Raw genomic sequence first — 19,694 nt, forward strand, 5'->3', positions numbered from 1 at the left:
GGAGGACATAGAGAGTACCTGCAAGATTTAGGTGTCTTCGTGTAGAGAAGAAGAATTGAAAGCGAGAGCATAAATGGAGAACAAAAAAGAAGGGTTGGTCGTTGGATTGGATGAGAGGGAGAAAAGAAAGCTAGGAGGGGAGCGATGCCGGCGAAGGAGGAGGGGGAGGGGGAGAGGCGAAGGAAGAGGAAGGATCGTGATTTTCTGTGTTGGGTGGGGAAGAAGAAACAGAGAGATGAACTTAGATTGGTTTTTTAGGTTTAGGTTTGGTTTTTTAGTTTTTAAATTTAAAATTTAAAATTGTTTTAGTTTTTAATTTTTTTAATATTCACGTAGAACCATACTAACACGTGGCACTCATTCATTGTCCATGTAGGTGCCACGTCATCAATTAACAGAGGTTCTGACGGAAACTTAACGGATGTATGAGACTGTCTTAAAATTATGACTTTAGGTACCATTCTGGAATGAAAAAAACTTCATATACCAAATGTTGAAAACCAAGAAACTTTAGAGTAATAAACTGAGATTAATCATTTTTTGTTTATTTAAACCTCAGCTACATGAATTTTACATATATCTAATATTAAAAATTAAAAAATAAAAAACAAAAAACAAAAAACAAAAGCATCTCTCCTCAGTCCATTCCCATACTCTCTCTCCTACCTTGTCATTTTAAAAACAAAAATAAAAATAATGTTCATACATGAGGTGCGGAAGCATATACTAGTAAAAACAAATAAAAAGTATTAGTGATTTTTTAATAGAAAAACTAAATTTTAAAAATGAAAGAGAAAGAAAAGGCTCGGTTAAAAGGTGAAAACTCGAAACTACCCCTATAGACCCCTTCCTTTGTTCAAGTCGTTGCACTTCCCCGCTTTCGAACCCACGCAAATCCGCCACACCTCCTCCACATCCCCTCCCCTCTTCTCACTCAACTGTCGTGCTCCCATATAGCTTCGAAATTCAACAAGTTCAAGCGCTCAATCGCCATCGCCGCCATCCAAATCCGGATTCCGCTACTCAATTGTTGTTAAATTTCTGAACGATCTACCAAAGCAAACAAATTCCAGTCCAAGTTTGCAAAACAGAGCTTATAGATATTTGAGATTGCGAAGGAAGCTCCGCCGACACTTGCCGCCTAACAAACCCGATACAATTCATAAGGTATCGGTTTCTTTCTAAATATTGATTTTTTTTTTTCAGTTAATATCGATTGTTTAATTTTGTTATTGCTGATTAGGGTTTTTCAGTTTTCATATGTTCATGTAAAAATCGTATTCTGTTTATTTTTCGCAATTAAGTGAAATTGTCAGAATTTGATGCTTTTTCCTTCGTTATGTTATCACTTTGCCAAACACACCGGATATTTTGAACTTAATACTTTACAATGTACTTGGGTTTTTGGAAAGTTATATCGCTTGTTTATGTGGTTTGATTTCTTTGATTTTCGATATTCCAGTGGTGGAGTTTCGCAGTTTAGTGTGTAGCAAATGGAAGTGGAGTACGATCGGGATGACTCTCCAATGAGGGAGCATCGGGATGAGGGAACAAATGATGATTTAGACGGGGCTGACAAATCAAGCAGGCACCGGAGCAAGGATAGGAAGAAGAGTAGCCGAGGGGAAGAGAAGGATGCCAGAAGTAAAGACCGAGAGCAGTCGAGGAGTGATGTTGTGAAGGAAAGAGAGAAAGAATCTAAAGATTTGGAAAAGGATCGAGCATATGGCAGGGAAAAGAGGAAGGATGATAGAGATGACCGGTATAAGGATAAGAGTAGAGATAACAAGGTGAAGGAGAAAGATTATGATCGAGAGAGTCATAGAGAAAAGGAGCATGATAGGGGGAAAGATAGAAAGGACAGAGGGAAGGAAAAAGAGCGGGAGAAGGAGAGAGAGGCAGAGAAGGATAGTGATCGAGGACGAGAGAAAGAGAGGGGGAATAGGGATAAGGACAGGGAAAGGGAAAAGGAAAGGGACCGGGCAAAAGAAAAGGAAAGAGAAAAGGAGAGAGAAAAACATAAAGATCGAGAGAAAGGGAGGGAAAGCTATAAAGATACCGATAGGGAGAGGGTGAAAGACAAGTACAGGGAAAAAGAGAGGGAGGTGGATCAAGATAAGGATAAATCAAGAGACAGAGGAAGCAGGAGAAGCGTTGAAAGAGATGATAAGTTGAAGCTAAATGGTGATGATAACAGGGATAAAGACATTCTTAAGCAAGGGAAGGTTTCCCATAATGCTGAGGATGAACGGCATGCTGATGGCTTATCAAGTGGAACACATCTATCATCATCGGAGCTTGAGGAACGCATCTTGAAGTAAGTACGGCTTCATTTATGTTCTCTTTATGCCTATTTGATTTATGTTATCAACCTATTTTATCTTTTTCCGCTTCATATCCCATTTTGCATTAAGCATTATTGCATCTCATTGTTCTTTATTGGGAACTGAAGAAGTTGGATTTTGGTGTATTCAAAGGAATCATATAAAGTCATCTTATGGGCAACCTGAACTTGTCTGTGATATACAATATGCATAATATTCTTGGGCTATGTGCTTCGAAGTTAATAGTAAGCAGAATGAAATATGCAAAAGCATACTGGGTGTTTAAAAAAAAAAAGAAAAGAAGTTGAATCAACATCTCCCAAAGGATGACGTATAGATTATGAAGTATTAGAACATATTGTATTGGGATACATAAGTTGCAAAATAGAATGACGTATAGATTATGAAGTATTAGAACATATTGAAAACATGGTAAGAAGCATATAATGAGTGTTTATCCAAGTATTCAACAGGTTTCTTACAATTTATTGAAAAAAATAAAATGCAAAATGAAAGTTATCTACTTTTTGTCTAAGTGAGAGTCGCGACTTTGGCGGGCTAGGCGTCCATTTTTAATTTTCAAACACCTAGTGGTTAATCGGGACGGTGGTCAGCCCCCTAGAGTGGGTATTGTTCTTTCAGAAATTTTCAACGTTCAATTACATGGGGTCTACTTAAATCTAATTTGAACACTCAAATATCATAACATTCTAGCAGATGGTGGCAATACAACTGTATTGAGTTGTATACATAGATGTACGTAAACACTTATTTTAAGGACATTGCCATGTGTAACACGTCTATATTTCTTTGCATCGTGCTACAAATTTGTTATATTGGGTTTGCTTTTTTCTCAGGACAAAGGAAGAGAGATTAAAGAAGAAAACAGAAGATGTTCCTGAGGTTTTAGCATGGGTTAGTAGGAGTCGTAAGATCGAGGAGAAAAGGAATGCAGAAAAGCAGAAAGCTTTCCAGCTTTCTAAGATTTTCGAGGAACAGGTCAGTTTGATAGTGTTCCTTTTGTATTGTGTTTACAGCTTCTTGATTTTATAACTGCCATTCATATAATTTTAATTTCTCAGGACAATATTGGTCAAGGAGAAAGTGAAGATGAGGAGACAGCCCAGGATCCCACTCGTAAGATTCCTTCTCACTTCAGATATTTTTTTTAATATTTCGTAATAGAAGCTAAGGGTCCTTGGGACATCAACAGGAATTTGAATTTAGTTATCGTTTCATTTTATATTTGAGAACATACCGTATGTGGCGCTATGGTTAAGGTAGAATGCATATTTTATGTTAGAACTTGTAGAGTTACGGAATTTATTTTACACCTGAGCACAAAATAAAAAGTACATCAACCTTGAGGACTTGTGTCTGTATGCCTCATTGCCTCTAGAGCTTTGATTCGGTATTCTGACAATATGCACCTGCTCTTGATATATGGTTTCTATATCTTTAACTGTGACCCAACAGTTGCAAGTTGTGGGGTCTAATATTGTTGATAGTACTTGTAGAATTGGGTTCACATTTTCAGTTGACGTGTCAATACTGTCTGAATGACTTAGTTGCAATCTATGATGCTTTTTTTCTGGGTTTATTGGTTTTTTGATGTCACCTTACTCTGAATACCTGTTTACAGATGATCTAGCTGGTGTTAAAGTTCTTCATGGCCTTGACAAAGTAATGGAAGGCGGGGCAGTTGTTTTAACACTCAAAGATCAGAATATTCTAGCTGATGGTGACATTAATGAAGGTAAAGAAGTTTTGAGTTAGTTTGTTTTTCTCACGGCCCAGAGCCTCTCTTAGGCATGCCATGGATGTTTTAATTTTATACTGTTTAATAGAGGTTTTTGTTTCATTGTAACAGACATTGATATGCTTGAGAATGTGGAAATTGGAGAGCAGAAGCAGCGAGACGATGCTTACAAGGCAGCAAAGAAGAAAAGGGGGGCTTATGTCGATAAGTATGTTAACCATAATTATAAAGTGTAATAAAAATTTGATTTGCCAAAAGCAACTTAATTATTGGGTGACATTGTCTATTCTAACCATCTTCTATAATCTGGAATTTTTTCACATCTCATTGCCAACATTGGTTGGTATTAACTATATGCATGTGTTATGGCGCATCAGGTTTAATGACGACCCTGGCGCTGAGAAGAAAATGCTTCCACAGTATGATGATCCAACCCCAGATGAGGTGAAAATATTATTATCTCCCCTACGTTTTACCTTACAACCCAGTGTTTTCCCTTGTTCATGTACATTTGTTTGAAACATTGAGCAGGGAACATGGTTTTAATATGTTAATTTATGTCTATTTTCAGGGGTTAACTTTAGATGAAAGAGGACGCTTTACTGGCGAAGCAGAAAAGAAACTTGAAGAGGTACTATTTTCTTTCTCATCATAATTTGTGAGCGGTAATAAAAAGGAGGATAGGACTTCAGGGCATTTGCTGCAGTGAAATGAAATGGTGTTCTAATAGGTGTTGCTTTCATTGCTTTCTGTCTTTTTTTTCTTTTTTTTTTTTTTTTTTTTTTTGGGTTCCCTATCTTTTGAGTTGTGATCATTTGAAGTTTGTAGTGCAATCTTAGTGCTTTTAGATAAAGGCAAAGAAATACAAAAGAAATTGAAAAGACTAACAGTGGCTTTACTTCTTTCTGCTAGCTACGTAAGAGGATACAGGGTGTTCCCACAAAGGACCGCTTTGAAGATCTCAACATGTCTGGGAAGATCTCATCTGATTTCTATACTCAAGATGAAATGCTTCAGTTTAAAAAACCTAAGAAAAAGAAATCCTTGCGGAAGAGGGAGAAGCTAGACTTAGATGCCCTTGAAGCAGAAGCAGTATCTGCAGGGTTGGGTGTTGAAGACCTTGGTTCTAGGAATGATGCAAAGAGGCAGGCCAGTAAAGAGGAGCAAGAAAGATTGGAAGCTGAAAGGAGAAATAGTGCATACCAGCTGGCTTATGCTAGAGCAGACGAGGCATCTAAATCATTGCGACTGGAACAAACTCTTTCTGTTAAACGAGAGGAAAATGAAAATCCTGTCTTCGCAGATGATGACGATGATCTGTATAAATCCTTAGAGAAAGCAAGGAAATTGGCTCTTAAAAAGAAAGAGGAGGAAAAAACTGTATCTGGTCCACAAGCGATTGCTCTCCTTGCCACCACCACTGGCAGTAGTCAGACTGCAGATGATCAAATCCCCTCAACTGGAGAGTCACAGGATAACAAGGTTGTCTTCACTGAGATGGAAGAGTTTGTCTGGGGCCTCCAGCTTGATGAAGGTATCTTCTATCTTTGTGTTTTTGCTTTTATTAATCAACCTTAGGGTATTGTTTAATTGATTTTCTATTGGCTGAGGGTGGGAGTGCCTCTCTTTCCCAGCTTAGACATCATGTTATAATGGTCATCATCTTATAGTTAGGTGGTGACCATCTTCCTATCCCACCAAATTCTGGTTCGTTAATTATCAATGTCCCATGGAGGGGTATAATATTGCTCCTGCTGCTTTTTACATGCCAATTAGATCTTTGTTTTTCTGCTTTAAATTTGTGTAATTGTGTGTTAAATTATGAGCCTTCTGCAAGCTTTACAATGTTATTCTCAAGGATGTTTTGATTATAACCTTCTAAACTTATGGAAAATTTTTAATGTTCTGCCGCTACATCACAGTTTCATCTATAATTAGAAAATGACTTTTTTCCTTTTTTGTACTTTTTCAGAATCCCACAAGCCTGAAAGTGAAGATGTTTTTATGCAAGAAGATGAACCCGAAGTTCCCCATGAAGAAAAAATGGATGAACCTGGTGGATGGACTGAAGTTAATGATATGGATGAAGACAAACAGCCTGATAATGAGGATAAGGAGGAGGTAGTTCCTGATGAAACAATTCATGAAGTTGCGGTCGGGAAGGGCTTATCAGGTGTACTGAAGCTGCTTAAAGATCGAGGAACCCTTAAAGAAGGTATTGACTGGGGTGGCAGAAACATGGACAAGAAAAAGAGCAAACTTTTTGGTATTGTAGATGATGATGAGGAGGAGCAGCCAAAGGAGACCCATACATCACGTCAAAAAAAGGATGAACCAAGGGATACTCGTTCATCCTCTTCCAGCCATCAAAAGGATACTCGTGCACCTAAAGTCTATCAGGAAAAGGATATTCGCATTGAGAGAACCGATGAATTTGGCAGAACTGTAAGTACTTCTGTTCAGTTCCTTTACAGTTAATTGTTTTTATGGTTTGGCATGGTTACACTGCGGTGAATCTGGTCATAGAGTTATATTAGCCTTGGTCATTGATAATCTTCTTATGCCTTTTACGCGGGCTCAATTTTAGGTTTGGATGTGTAGTTTTTAAAAGCTGTGTAGTAGGTTAGCGACATTCAATTTAAATATTTCTGTGCTTATAATACAAAGAAGTTTTGTGTTTGGAAAGCTGTGGTGCATGCATTATTTTGTATGTTTTTATCTTTGCTTCATCAGTGATCAAGTAGTTTTATTATTATGTGCTGCTAACATATTTCCTTATTTTCACCAGTTGACGCCCAAGGAAGCCTTTAGGATACTTTCTCATAAGTTCCATGGGAAGGGGCCTGGAAAGATGAAGCAAGAAAAGCGCATGAAGCAATACCAGGAAGAACTAAAGTTGAAGCAGATGAAGAGTTCAGATACACCATCACTGTCTGCGGAGAGGATGAGGGACACTCAAGCTCGCTTGCAGACACCATATCTTGTCCTCAGTGGCCATGTTAAACCAGGGTATGCTTTTCAATCATTTCATTCAACTCAGATTTTTGTTTTTGGTTTTGGATCAATTTTTGCTAGTTTCAGTAGGATTTGACCAAGACAGCTTCAAACAAGAAAATCAGTATTGTGACTAGGCTTGGAGTTGGTATATGTGAGATATTCATACATTAAAACGGTGCTTTACAACTTTAAGAAATGATTCAATTAATTCTCTAAATTTTTGAACACTTTTCTGAATGTCTTAATTTAAAGAATTGAATAAGAAATATGAGCTGTGGTATATGCTTCCCTGCTTAATCCTTTCTGTATTCAACATGAGAATTCCCAATTGATTTACCCTTTCCCCCTTTGTTCTTATGTTTCCAGGCAAACTAGCGATCCCAGAAGTGGTTTTGCAACGGTTGAGAGGGATCTCCCCGGGGGCTTGACACCCATGCTTGGTGACAGAAAGGTGAGCGAACTCGTACAGTACATTACCCTCGTTTCTTGACCTTGATCTATATAAAATGCTTCTAGGTGATATATTACTTGCTGTATTGTCTTGCGTGCAGCAGTTACTGATAGTTTGTAGTAAATATCGATTCATTCATTTGTGACGTTCTGTTTTCTCCCCTTTTATCCATTCATTTCCATGGAAAGAATAATTCTCTAGTTTATTTTTTTTCAGGTTGAACATTTCCTAGGGATAAAGCGCAAAGCTGAGCCTGAAAGTTCAGACACACCAAAGAGGCCTAAAACTTGAAGTTCACTTTGGTTGGATTCTGGAGTTGACCTTCAACATTTTCAATTTCTTCCGCTATTTGTTCGCTACTACTGACCGTACATGAAACTTATTTTTGACAGAGCCGTGGAGAGAATTTTCGAGGTAGGCTCTGATGGTTTCGAACTTTCAACAGTATTAAAAGAGATGTTATTTTCTGTTCTGAGAATATACGCAAAACTATTTCTTCCTTGAACAGGGTGTTGTATTTGCCGTCCGAGGATTTCATTTGATCTGAAGGTGTGACTGCACCTTTGGAGTTTAGACGAGAATATAATCGTGGGTTGGAGGTTTTTCAACTGTGCATCAATGTATGCGATAAATTGTTCAATTGGACGCCTAGATTTAGTTATCTTAGACGATAAATTATCGTATTTTGCAGAAGAAAAATTAAGACTTGAGTCCTCCACAATCCTTCCAAGTACTTGATCTTGATTTTTTTGAGTGCGGCGTGAGCATCTTGCATGTTAATCCTCTCTTCCGGCAATGCTGCAGAACACGCTAGAGCTAATCTCATGATGGATGATACGCAATCTCTCCTGCTCCCAAAACCACCATCTTCCTCCGTCCCAAGTAAATCGGCATCCGTGATTTCAACGAATGCATCGTTTGAAAGTAATGAACCTGCAATCCATTGCTTTAAACTCATTTCCCCAACAAACATCTCATCCGTTGGCTTCCTTTTTGTGAACGTCTCCATAAGTACAATGCCAAAACTATACACATCCCCTCTTGTTGAAACAATTCCTTCCAACTCGAACTCTGCATAATTTAATTTACGTGAATTTAGTGATCAATAATACTATTTGTAAACAGTTGACACTCTCTAATATAAGTGGATCCCACATATATTGGTATCGAATAACCGTGATGAAGGTATTCCAACGCCGATGCTGCGTCCGTCATTGTGTTCAACCTGTGCAGAATACTCAACGGAGAGCCATCCAATTCTCAAGGCTCCCATTAGGCATGTATTGCAGTATGAGGGCTTTGAAATCAACTTGACTGCAGCAACTGATGATTTTGACGAGATTTCGGTGAAGAATTTGGCTCAGCACTTCACATTCACTGTCGAAACTCCTAAAAGCCCCTTCAAGCTGTAAATTGAAAACCTTTACAGCAACATTTCTCCCATCAGAAATTGTACCTTTATATACTGAGCCAAAACCCCCCGTGCCAAGTAAGTTACTTTCGTTGAATCCGTTTGTCGCCCTCACAAGTTCTGCGCGTGAAAATCTTTGCCAAAGAAGTTGAGGTAGCAAGGTAGTCTCTGTTGCAACTTCCGCTTTCCTTTTCCTGCGTTGTATCAACATTGCTGATACGATCCCTGGAATAATATATTTCAAGTTAGATGTACCAGCTTTCTTTGAGTTCCGGTTAAGCGTGCTGTTTTTGCATCGTGGAACATGGAGTCGGGCTTCACCACAGAGCGCACCATTTGAGACATATGATAGCACAGAGAAGTTTTCCGATATCCGTTCAGAAAGTTGAATGACAAGTTTAGGTACAAGATATACTCAAGTCCCCAGAAGGTAGACGGTATTGTGGAAGTCAACAAATTGGACCATAACGACAGACGTCTTAGAGCTCGGGCGAGTCTACTTAAGCAAGAAGGTATCGAACCAGAGAGTTGATTACCATCCAAGACTACTTACTATAGTACTAAGTGGCATAAAAAAATATTTTTAAATAAACAATGTTAGACCATAGTCATCCATCTTCAACCGAAGGGGCTAAACATAGCTCTTCAATAATTTATTAGTTTTAAATTTATACTATAAATTTATTAGTTCATTTAATTAAACTACCGTTGCATGTTTTCAAATCTAACTATTGAATTTGAATTAATTATTGCAATTGAGGATTGGGCCCTAAAAAAATAAAAAACTAAAGGGGGAGCTACATTTGGTTAGCCTAATGCCCTTTTAATGGCCTGATGAACTCTATAAAATTATAGCCTAACCATTAGTTGGAGACGAATTTTTGAACAAATCAACTCATTTTTTGGCTTTGGACCTTTAGCCATCTCCTTTGAAGATGACTTTGCTGGTCAAAGTGAAGTGGAGAGGTTGCACAGGAAGCGTTGGCAGTGCCCCGACAATTTCATAGAGAAATTGCCTTCCTCAAATGGGAGAAATTTTTTCATGTGACTAGAACACACACCTCAGCATTACAGGTAGTGTTCCCCACTAATAACCTGTTGACAATTGTATTCTTATAACATAAATACAATTAAGTAAAAAAATAAAATTAAATCCACTCCCTATGTTCCTAGTCTCTAAATCACCTCCCACACCCTTCTCCTCCCATGCCTCCCCAAGTGGAAAACTCCTTGTTGGAGACCTGCATCATCCACCCCACCCCCAATCATCCCTCCCTTCACCACACATTTCTCTCTCCCTTTCTTTTTCATCTCAATATTTTGTCCTCCTTGTGCTCTTTCTGAGATGGACACAATGGATGCCGAAAGACAGATCCTAAATTGAAGGTCGGAGACGGCAAATTTGGGTCGATGGAGGTGGGTGTTTCTGATAGGGTGTGGGAGAACAAGAGAGGGGGAAGAAAAAGAGGAAGAGAGAATATATGGAGTGTCGCCGATGGAATCACAGAGAGGCGATAGAGGTGGGTGGTTTCTGATAGAGTGGGTGGTCAACGTGGAAAAGGTAGTCGGAGATTTTTCTGACTTCTTTCTCTTTGAACTGTAAGGGTATATAGGAGTTTTGTTTATTAATACCTATCATAAATATCAAAACGTGGCAAATCTTTAATGAAATAGGCACGTGTTAAAGTTGTATTGGTTGGGAACTGCAAGTAAGCTAATGTGCCGGTCATCTGGAAAAATTTCCCCTCAAATGGTGCCCTGTCAATTTCATATGAGAAATTTTGCCTTTCTCCAAATCAAACTAGGCAATTGCTTCCTTCGATTCGTGGTGCCGATCTTCGATGTGCTCTTTAGAGGTTGTTGAAGTCTTCTTTTTATTCATTTGGGGCTCGATTTGGCTTGATTTCAGGCCACCATTTCGAGTTTGGTGGTCCTTTTGATGGCAGCAGCGGCAGAGGATGCAGGCTCTTAGGATATATATATTTTTTTTTTCCTGTTTTCTGTTGGGCTTGGTTTTGTTGTACATTGGGGGTCCATACTCTGTTGTTGTGTTTGATTTGTATGTGAGCCTCTTTCTTGTAAATATGTGTTGTTGGCAATAAAACAAGCAGCCCATTGTCCAAAAAAAAAAATAATAATAATAATAATAAAATAAAATAAAACTAGGCAACTGATGGTGTTTGACGCGGCAAAATCTGGGCCGATTAGTCTCCAAAATGGAGATCGAACGGTGCGTAGGTTTTCAACTTTTAAAATTAAAATAAAATAAAAAATAAACGTTTAAAAATATATTTAGAAAAAAAAAAAATCAAAAATTTTTTTAGCGTACATTATTTAATTATGCATTAAAAAAATTAATGTGAATAGTAATAGTCCGGAAAACTCTTAAACGGGGTGAAGTTGCACTTCAGAATTGTATAGAGAACCAGCCAAAACCCCGACAACATAAGAAAAACACTACCAGATTATGTTAGCTTTTAACTTAAGAAGCGAGACAATTCGGTTCCACCGGTTAAAACTTGAAGCAGCCAGAAACCGAGGAATCAGCTCAGGGCTCGAAAGTCATGCTTTCGGCTTCCCGTCTCACGGACTCAAACAAGACAGAGGAGAGATACCTCTCCCCAAAGCTTGGAAATATCACCTACATTGCGTAGATGTGTATTAGCAGTTGAGCAGAACGCTGATACATGGTCTATGTAACTGAATGGGAGTGATCCAACTTACAACAATGAGCTTTCCAGCATTTTCTGGTCTCTTTGCAATTTTAATTGCAGCGGCGGCAGCAGCTCCAGATGATATTCCCACCTGGAACAGATAATCAGACACTTGTAATTCAATACAGAGGCTGCAATACGGTGATTCATCCTAGATATGGCACAAATTCGAATGTGATGGCTCAATATCAAGGATATTAACTCACTACTAGTTGTTTGTAGGTTAAGAACTTACAAGCAAACCCTCCTTATGTGCGAGAAGCTTCGCTGTTTCAATTGCTTCATCACTTGATATCTGCAACACATCACAGATTTAGTACACGGGCAGCAGTAATAGGCTAATAGCTGTTAGAAACAAACTAACAAGCTGTGTCTTTTCCTAAGTTCTTTGCAGACACCAGCTCACAGAAATTGTTGGCCATTCATACACTCGTCCATTAAAACACTATGAAAGACAATATATCCGGCTTGACTGCTGTTTCCATAAATGATTGTATTGCAAATAATAATATAACGATTTATGAAAAATGTCATGCACTTGAGTAATTATGATCGATTAAGTAAAAACCCTTTGAGCCTTACTTGAAAAACTTCATCGATGATATTGACTTCCAAAACACCCGGGATAAAACCAGCTCCTATTCCTTGGATCTTGTGGGGACCTTTACATTAGAAGGAGCACAATAATTAACTTCAACAACGTGCAAGCAAAAACTAGAATTGACAGTCATGTATGAAGTTATAAATATATAAGCTAAGTATGTATAAGATTGAGGGATAATTTACACCATGTATGGTAGAATTGGGGTTTAGGAAGAATTTTCACTCCAACAGACTTTTGAGTTAATAAATCAGAAGCCAACTAAAGTTGAAAGCCAGAAGCTACAGAAAATAAGAGTATTAACACATTCTCAGTCATAGAAGAAAGAGACTCATTCCACCGAAGTAGTAACTGAGTGTCCCTCAACGAAACTCTTCCCTATGCTACCAGTCACATCTGAGATCAGTAATCTCCAACTGTTTATTACAGCCGTATCTCCATCAGAAACCAAATTACATTCGCAAGGCTAAAAATCTCACAGAAATTACGAACAAAATTTTCTCTAAACTAGTGAAAAGGCCAGTAAATAGATTGCAGAGGCCAGATTATGCAAGGAATACAAATATTCTCAGAGCAGCAATGCAGTATAACTCACCAGGCTTTCCTCCAGTTAGGACTGGACTTTCAGCGGGTTCCACACCATACAGCTAACATTAAGAAAGAAAAAGGAACACAATAAGACAAAGTAAAAGAGCATAAAAAACACGAAGAAAGTACAGGCTATTGTTCAGATCTTCTTCAAAAGAAGCTCATAAACAAATTTACCAAAGAACTTTTTAGATTAACCTTTAAAATGTGCTAACCTTTATGTCAGGGTTCTTCTCCTTTAGAAACTTCCCTGCACCTGTTATAGTTCCACCTGTGCCTATCCCAGAAACAAAAGCATCTACTTTCCCTCCCGAACCTTCCCATATCTCTGGTCCAGTCGTTTCATAATGTATCTACAGTAACAAAAATCAAATAACTTTTTCCAAGCACAATATACCCTTTGTTTTTCTGCAAGTTGCGCCAGCTTCATAACCTGTAGAATTGATTGAGTAGATACCTTAGGGTTGGCAGGATTTTCAAACTGCTGAAGAATGTAGGCGTTAGGTGTCTTTGCCAATATCTCTTCAGCCTTCTGAACGGCCCCCTTCATGCCCTTTGCAGGATCTGTGAGAACCAACTCAGCTCCAAAGGCCCGGAGGATGATTCTTCTTTCAAGACTCATTGAAGCAGGCATTGTAATGATAAGTCTGTAATGCTTAGCTGCTGCCATGAAGGCTAATCCTATCCCAGTATTACCACTTGTTGGCTCGATGAGGACACTCTTCAGAAAACACCATCCAACCAAATGTCAGATTCAATGAAGATCAGTCAGCTCACAATATTGGTGAAACCAATATTTTTAGTAGTTTTATGAAATGTAGACTATTATTACATGTTTGAAATTTTTGCTTAACACTTCTAATGCAAAAAAATCCTCTCTAATTACACAGTCCAATCATGTTTTCAGCCAAAAACATCCCATGAGAAAAGCATGGTTGCATCTTTTTCATCATTTGAAATTGAAATAAAACGCCAGCTAGGGGAGAAATCAAGAATAGTATACGGGGAAGGCGGTTGCATCCTCTCTTTCATGCACAAATTCTTCAAAATACAACAGTCCCAGCCAGCAAGTTTCCCTATCAAATAACTAACCTGTCCAGGTGTGATAAGGCCCTTCGCCTCGGCATCTGCAATCATGCTATAACCAATCCTGCATTGTTTTTCAATAATCAGTAAACAATAACAGAAATCAGAGCAAAAGCACAACACATTCAGGTATCACTGCCGCGAAACCAGCAAGCATAACAAGAAAATGACCAAACAGTAAGCCATACAACTGAAAGCCTATATACCTGTCTTTTACACTGGAGCAGGGCTCCATCATTTCCAATTTGGCAGCAATACGAGCAACACAACCTTCCACGACATGGTTCAGATACACCAACGGGGTTTTTCCAATTAACTATACACAACGAAACAGATATTTTCAGCATCATAAACATAAACAAACCATTCAAAACACAATACCCTAGTACACATAAAACTCGGATATTCGACAGCTTACTTCAGTGACATCTTTGGCGATGCCGGCCTTCTCAACGGCCATTTTGCTTCTTTTGCAGATTTCTGCAACCAAAAACACACCTGGTACCTAAAATTTATTCCTTAACCATAATTACAATAAATTTTAATTTTCATGGAATAAAAAAAATTAAATTAAAAAATTAATAAGGCAGAAAAGTCTAACACAATCATTTAGCAAAAATAAGGAAACGACCGACTGCTAAGTTATCAATTGGCAATAAAGTTTAAGAATTGAATACAAGATTAAAGAGTATTTTCTTGAATATGTTTCAATTAACTTTCATTAATGATTTCATAATCTGGTTATGACAAAGATTAGTGGGTTTATCGCTATTTTTCAAAACCCCAGAATTTTTAATGAGTTTAATTTGCAGAACGATAGGGTAACTCATCTGTGGATGTGATCAGCGAAGCAAAAACAGTTCTTAATCTGTGAATGTGATTAACACTTAATTAAGACATAAAGACCGAGAATTTCACCTTTTGAGACCGTAAGATGATCACCACCACACAGCTGATGAGCACGCCTTGTGAAGAAGAAGATCAAAAACAATGAAGCTACCAGAAATCATATATATTTAGTTCATAAATATGACGTCATAAATACGATTATGTTTCATTGGGTTTTATGAAAAAGAATCCTCATTGGATCATTTTCTTAAGGATCTCGTGATCGTGACTGTACATCGTACAATTAAAAATTATTTTAAATTTTAAAATTAAATATAAATATTATCTAATTAAAACTGATCACACGATGTACGATAAACAGTCACGATCACGAAATCCCTAGGAAAATGATTCTCGCCAGAATCATTTACCGGGTTTTATATTGAATGTAGCTTTACTTTTATGTCTTCCTACTTTTACGGTAAACCTGGCGTGCGAATAAATATGACTCCATGTATTGATTTGTGCAAAGTATTACAATGTATGCGGGGTTATATAAAGCCTTGTTTTGGTAGAATTTTATTATAATTAAATAGAAAATTACTTTCATATAATACATAATACTTGTGGAGATAACTTCGGATTAATTGCCTATTTTAACACTCCGTAAATTGTACGATATAACTTCGGATTAATTGCCTATTTTAACATTCCGCAAATTGTACGAGCCTAATTAAACAACCTTAAAACAAAAAAGCACATAACGAGGCTAATGAAGAGCCTTGATGTGAACAATAAAGGCAATGTAGCAAACACGATGACTACCAAAAACAACTTTTTCATGAACAAAAAATGATAATCCAGTTCAATGTGAAATGTGCGAGCATTATGAACTTGGTTAGCACTCAATTTAATGCAGTAAATAGGAGTAGACAAGTGAACACCACGCTCACCAAGAAGAAAGAAAATCCAAGTGGTCTCAGTGCATGCACGAGTATGGGAGGGATACCCAAACTTTGCATAGGAGCGGGAAATTGTCGGCTGCTTTTTAAAGCATCAGGAGATGAGATTAGAACCCAGATAATAGTAGTAAAGTACCGAGTATTCGAACAACCCGCACAATCAACATTAATGTCACACGAAAAAAGTCACATAATCAGAGGGCAAAGTTAAACAAACAAATATCTAAGACAAAATAAAAAATAAAAAATAAAAAGTGGAAACTCCTCTATTCACCAAAAAAAAAAAAAGAGTGGAAGTCGTCTCTCATATAAATTAGAAACCGTTTGACAATTAGTTCCTTTTCAATTTTTTTTTTAGCTGAAAACTCGTCTGTTAATTACTTTCAATTTAAAAAAAATGAAAATAAAAAACTAAAAATTAAAAGCTAGTTTGCTTTGTTACAAATTTTGACTTTTGATTTTTTGTTTTAAAAAATTAAAAAATAGTTATTAAACAGTGCTAAATCAAAGCGATTTTCCTAAGCATTAGGTATTTAAGTAGTATTCCGCATGACATACTACAAGTAGATGAAATAATATATTTTTTTCAGATCACTCCACTTACTAATAACACATAGAATACACTTTTGAATACCGGTCACTTGCAAAAATTTGTCCCTAAACCACATTAGAACTTTGGTTTGGAAACCAAATAAAAACTTTGATTTGCTTGCAAACCCATATTAGCCCATGCCTCATAAATAAACCACAAAAACATCCAAAACCTTATCTTTTTCCACACCATAAACAATACAACACTTCGCATTGCCACAGAAACTTCCCCTCATTTCCCACCTCAGAACCCAACACACCATGGCTACTCTCCACTTCACTCCTAAACCCTCCCCTTCTCTCACCCTCCCAAAACAAGTACACACAACCACCAATCTCTCCGCTTCATTCCAGCTCAATCTCCGGCCGCGCCACCGCTCACGGCGGTCTTACTCCTGCACCGTCCGATCCTATAAGGTGGTGGTGGAACACGAGGGTCAGTCTACCGAGCTGGAGGTGGAGCCTGATGAGACCATACTGGAAAAGGCATTGGACTCCGGCCTCTCTGTGCCGCATGACTGCAAGCTCGGCGTGTGCATGACTTGCCCTGCCAAGCTTCTCACCGGCACCGTCGATCAGAGTGAAGGAATGCTGAGTGATGATGTGGTGGAAGGTGGGTACACATTGTTGTGCGTGTCGTACCCGAAGTCGGATTGTCATATTAGCACAATCCCGGAGGATGAGCTGCTCTCACTGCAATTAGCAACTGCTAATGACTGAAATTTTCGGATTTTGGCAACTGGGGAGTTGACCCATGTTTGTATTGAGTTGTGGGTTGTTGAATACAAGTAATTTCTGCTTTGTTTTATCACTTAAATCGTTTGATATCTTATGCTACCAGTTGATGATTGTTCAAAGCTTATGAATGAGTACGCCATTCATTTTTGGCAAGACAATATTCTAAACTACTTTAACCTACCAGGGACTCAAACACTAATGCAAAGGGTGGGCACCCTGCCGTGACCGATTGACTGGCCTAACTGATGGGAGCAAATAAGCTAATCAACTTAGGCATATACATGAAGGGATCCTAGAAGTAATGGGATTTAACGTAATCACAGAATTCAGACCGCTGTTAGGGATCGAATCAGTTAGGTTAAACAGATGATAAATGCACTAATTTCTCCAGCTCCATTCAAAAAATTTCAATATGGCATGGTGCATGTACACTGCAGAAAGAGAGAGAACTGATCATTATTTATACATTACAAAGAAGAAAAATTTACGCTAATAGTTCCACAAGAGTAAATTTGTTTAAACAATGCTAGGGGATTAAGGGACTGCAGTCCACTCGATGAATTCCTCTCGTGCCGTGGTTGGCTGTGCAAATAAAAGAGGGGTGAATACCTAGTACCTTAAATAGTTACACCATCATGGTGGTTGTTGCAAGTCCTTATCTCTCAGAAAAGGAGGGCAGGGCAGTCCCCTCTCCTAGCTCGAACGAAAGTAGTTTCCAACACGAGGAGTTTTTTGTTGTTGAAATTGTCTCAACCAGCTTCCTAAGTTGCATACGAGGAACTACGTTTCTTCCTGTTTATTTGCTTCAACTTCAGCTTCACATTAATCCCACTATCAATGACAGACTGAAGCACAATTTGAAGCTTACCCTCCAATTTATCCCCCTTCCTAGGTGTGTAAATCACATCATGGATATCATCATCCAATGCCCTCTGCGCGAGAATTTCCCCCACAGCAGCACAAGCAGCTGCATTCCTAGTCGAACAAAGGTCAAACTTCATGTCCTTCGATATGGAATGTGCCACAACAACAACCTTACTGGTCACTCGGTGAATGATGCACGCACGAACAGAAGCCTTTGATATGAAAATGTCTAGGCAAAATGGCTCATGGAAAGGACCCGTTAGCTGATTATAGGTCGGACTCCTCAGCTTCTTCTTCCCAACAGAAATAGTGCCCAATTCATCAAGTGGAGAATCGTTCACAATTCTAGATTGTTTCTCGCTTCTGGAGGGCAAGTCAAGACTTAGGTTGTCTCTTTTGCTGTCCCTTAACTCATTATCCTTCCTTTTACTTTCCTTTGGATCATCCTTTTGTTTAGAAGACTTCTTCCTGCGATGGAAGTCAAAATTATACTCCTCAAACTCTTTGGAATCGCGGTCGAGTTTAAAGAACAGATGGCCACGAATTCTCATGTTGTCAATGTCATCAAAGTCCGGGTCACCTTCAACAGGTACTGAGCAAGTATCAATTGGCTCATCAACCACTTCATCAGATAACGAACTTGAGTCCAATGCAGACCCCTGCATTCCTCCCCCTGCCAATGCCAAACCGGATGAAACTTGCCATGCCACATGATCAACAAGCTCAGTATCGTAACTGTCTGAATGAGGTTTGGAATCGTCGGAGGGGAACCAAGGAGAAAGATGAAAGCTACTAGAGTAATTGGCAACTTTCCCGGAATGATCTGCTATGGGAATGATGGTTGTGGTGGTTGGCTTGCAGCAAAAGTTACGAGCAGCCCTTGAAAGGAAATGCGGAGACAGTGCCGAAGCAAATGCGATTCCTCTCTTTGAGAACATTATAGTAAAGAGTAATACTGTTGTATCTCGATTTGAGCAAGAGAGTTCTCTAAGGAGCAAGTCATCAAACAGTTGGTAGGCGATTACTGCTATACCTCGTTTGGCACCCGCCCCACGCTAGTTTTCCCCACAGCTCGTCCTACCCAGCTGCCATGAAGCTCTTTCTCTCTCTCTCTCTCTCTCTCTCTCTCTCTCTGAAAACTGGTCACTCGGTTGGTTGGTCAATCCTAGGGGCTAGGACGCAGTTCTTATGGAGGGATACGCCATTAGATGTATCGTGTTCAAACCTAGACAAATGCAATTTACAAGGAAAGGCGGCATTGGTTATTACCAAAAATGCAATTTGTAAGGCGGCATCAATCTTATCTGATCAAACTGGCCAATTTGAATTGTAGGGCCGGTTCTTGTTTGGTTTTAACGTCTCTATTGAACTAAATTGTAATGAATTATTTGGTTACGATTTTGGCCCTTTGCAAACCCACTTAAATTAAATTGAACCGCTCACCATAACCACCCACCATGTGGTGCGTTTTTTTATGTTTTAAATTTTATAACTGAATTCTATTTTGTTTCAGAAAAGATTCAAAGAAAAAGGAGCCCACCATAACCACCCACCACGTGGTGGGTTTTGTTTTTGCTGTTTTTATTGTATAATTTTCATTCAGAATCCAAATGGTCTTGAATTATTACTCTCTCTTATTAATTAAATTGTCTTTCAAAAGCTTTAATAAGGGAGAGGCATAGACAGAGGGAGCGAGAGAGCGCCATACAGAACCATATAATCGAATCCGGATCCTCGCCGGATTCTCTTTGTAAGGATCCCACGGATCCGAGAATCGTAC

General features: G+C 38.5%; 4 protein-coding genes across 10 annotated transcripts; 2 read left to right on the plus strand and 2 right to left on the minus strand.

Annotated features, from left to right (window-relative positions):
- The first annotated feature begins 863 nt into the window (after positions 1-863).
- On the plus strand, positions 864-8,134 carry LOC137737351 (SART-1 family protein DOT2-like). Of its 4 annotated transcripts, XM_068476803.1 has the most exons (15): positions 864-1,167; positions 1,463-2,317; positions 3,182-3,323; positions 3,407-3,461; positions 3,967-4,080; positions 4,195-4,291; positions 4,461-4,527; positions 4,655-4,714; positions 4,996-5,617; positions 6,056-6,528; positions 6,872-7,092; positions 7,447-7,531; positions 7,748-7,833; positions 7,924-7,945; positions 8,040-8,134. In XM_068476803.1, exons 2-13 carry the CDS (start codon positions 1,494-1,496, stop codon positions 7,820-7,822), a joined length of 2,835 nt encoding a protein of 944 aa, XP_068332904.1. In that variant the 5' UTR covers positions 864-1,167; positions 1,463-1,493; the 3' UTR covers positions 7,823-7,833; positions 7,924-7,945; positions 8,040-8,134. The 4 variants fall into 4 exon arrangements, 3 of the variants coding, with proteins under 3 accessions (XP_068332904.1, XP_068332903.1, XP_068332902.1); XR_011068822.1 differs by having other exon boundaries at positions 7,748-7,945; XM_068476802.1 differs by having other exon boundaries at positions 7,924-8,134.
- A 3,168-nt stretch (positions 8,135-11,302) lies between these two features.
- LOC137737118 (cysteine synthase-like) lies at positions 11,303-14,938 on the minus strand. Of its 4 annotated transcripts, none has more exons than XM_068476502.1 (11): positions 14,850-14,938; positions 14,350-14,411; positions 14,138-14,247; positions 13,938-13,995; positions 13,303-13,566; positions 13,061-13,198; positions 12,853-12,904; positions 12,239-12,318; positions 11,892-11,951; positions 11,667-11,747; positions 11,303-11,583 (listed from the first exon to the last, which is right to left on the minus strand). In XM_068476502.1, exons 2-11 carry the CDS (start codon positions 14,389-14,391, stop codon positions 11,491-11,493), a joined length of 978 nt encoding a protein of 325 aa, XP_068332603.1. In that variant the 5' UTR covers positions 14,392-14,411; positions 14,850-14,938; the 3' UTR covers positions 11,303-11,490. The 4 variants fall into 4 exon arrangements, with proteins under 4 accessions (XP_068332603.1, XP_068332600.1, XP_068332602.1 ...); XM_068476499.1 differs by having other exon boundaries at positions 14,350-14,436; positions 14,850-14,920; XM_068476501.1 differs by having other exon boundaries at positions 14,350-14,429; positions 14,850-14,913.
- A 1,578-nt stretch (positions 14,939-16,516) lies between these two features.
- On the plus strand, positions 16,517-17,198 carry LOC137737428 (ferredoxin C 1, chloroplastic-like). Its single transcript, XM_068476893.1, has one exon. It carries the CDS (start codon positions 16,574-16,576, stop codon positions 17,030-17,032), a length of 459 nt encoding a protein of 152 aa, XP_068332994.1. The 5' UTR covers positions 16,517-16,573; the 3' UTR covers positions 17,033-17,198.
- A 292-nt stretch (positions 17,199-17,490) lies between these two features.
- Positions 17,491-19,266, minus strand: LOC137737427 (uncharacterized). The gene has a single exon (XM_068476892.1). It carries the CDS (start codon positions 18,850-18,852, stop codon positions 17,812-17,814), a length of 1,041 nt encoding a protein of 346 aa, XP_068332993.1. The 5' UTR covers positions 18,853-19,266; the 3' UTR covers positions 17,491-17,811.
- Between the last annotated feature and the right edge of the window lie 428 nt (positions 19,267-19,694).

This window comes from Pyrus communis, chromosome 6 (assembly GCF_963583255.1).
Source record: "Pyrus communis chromosome 6, drPyrComm1.1, whole genome shotgun sequence".
Taxonomy (NCBI): Eukaryota; Viridiplantae; Streptophyta; class Magnoliopsida; order Rosales; family Rosaceae; genus Pyrus; species Pyrus communis.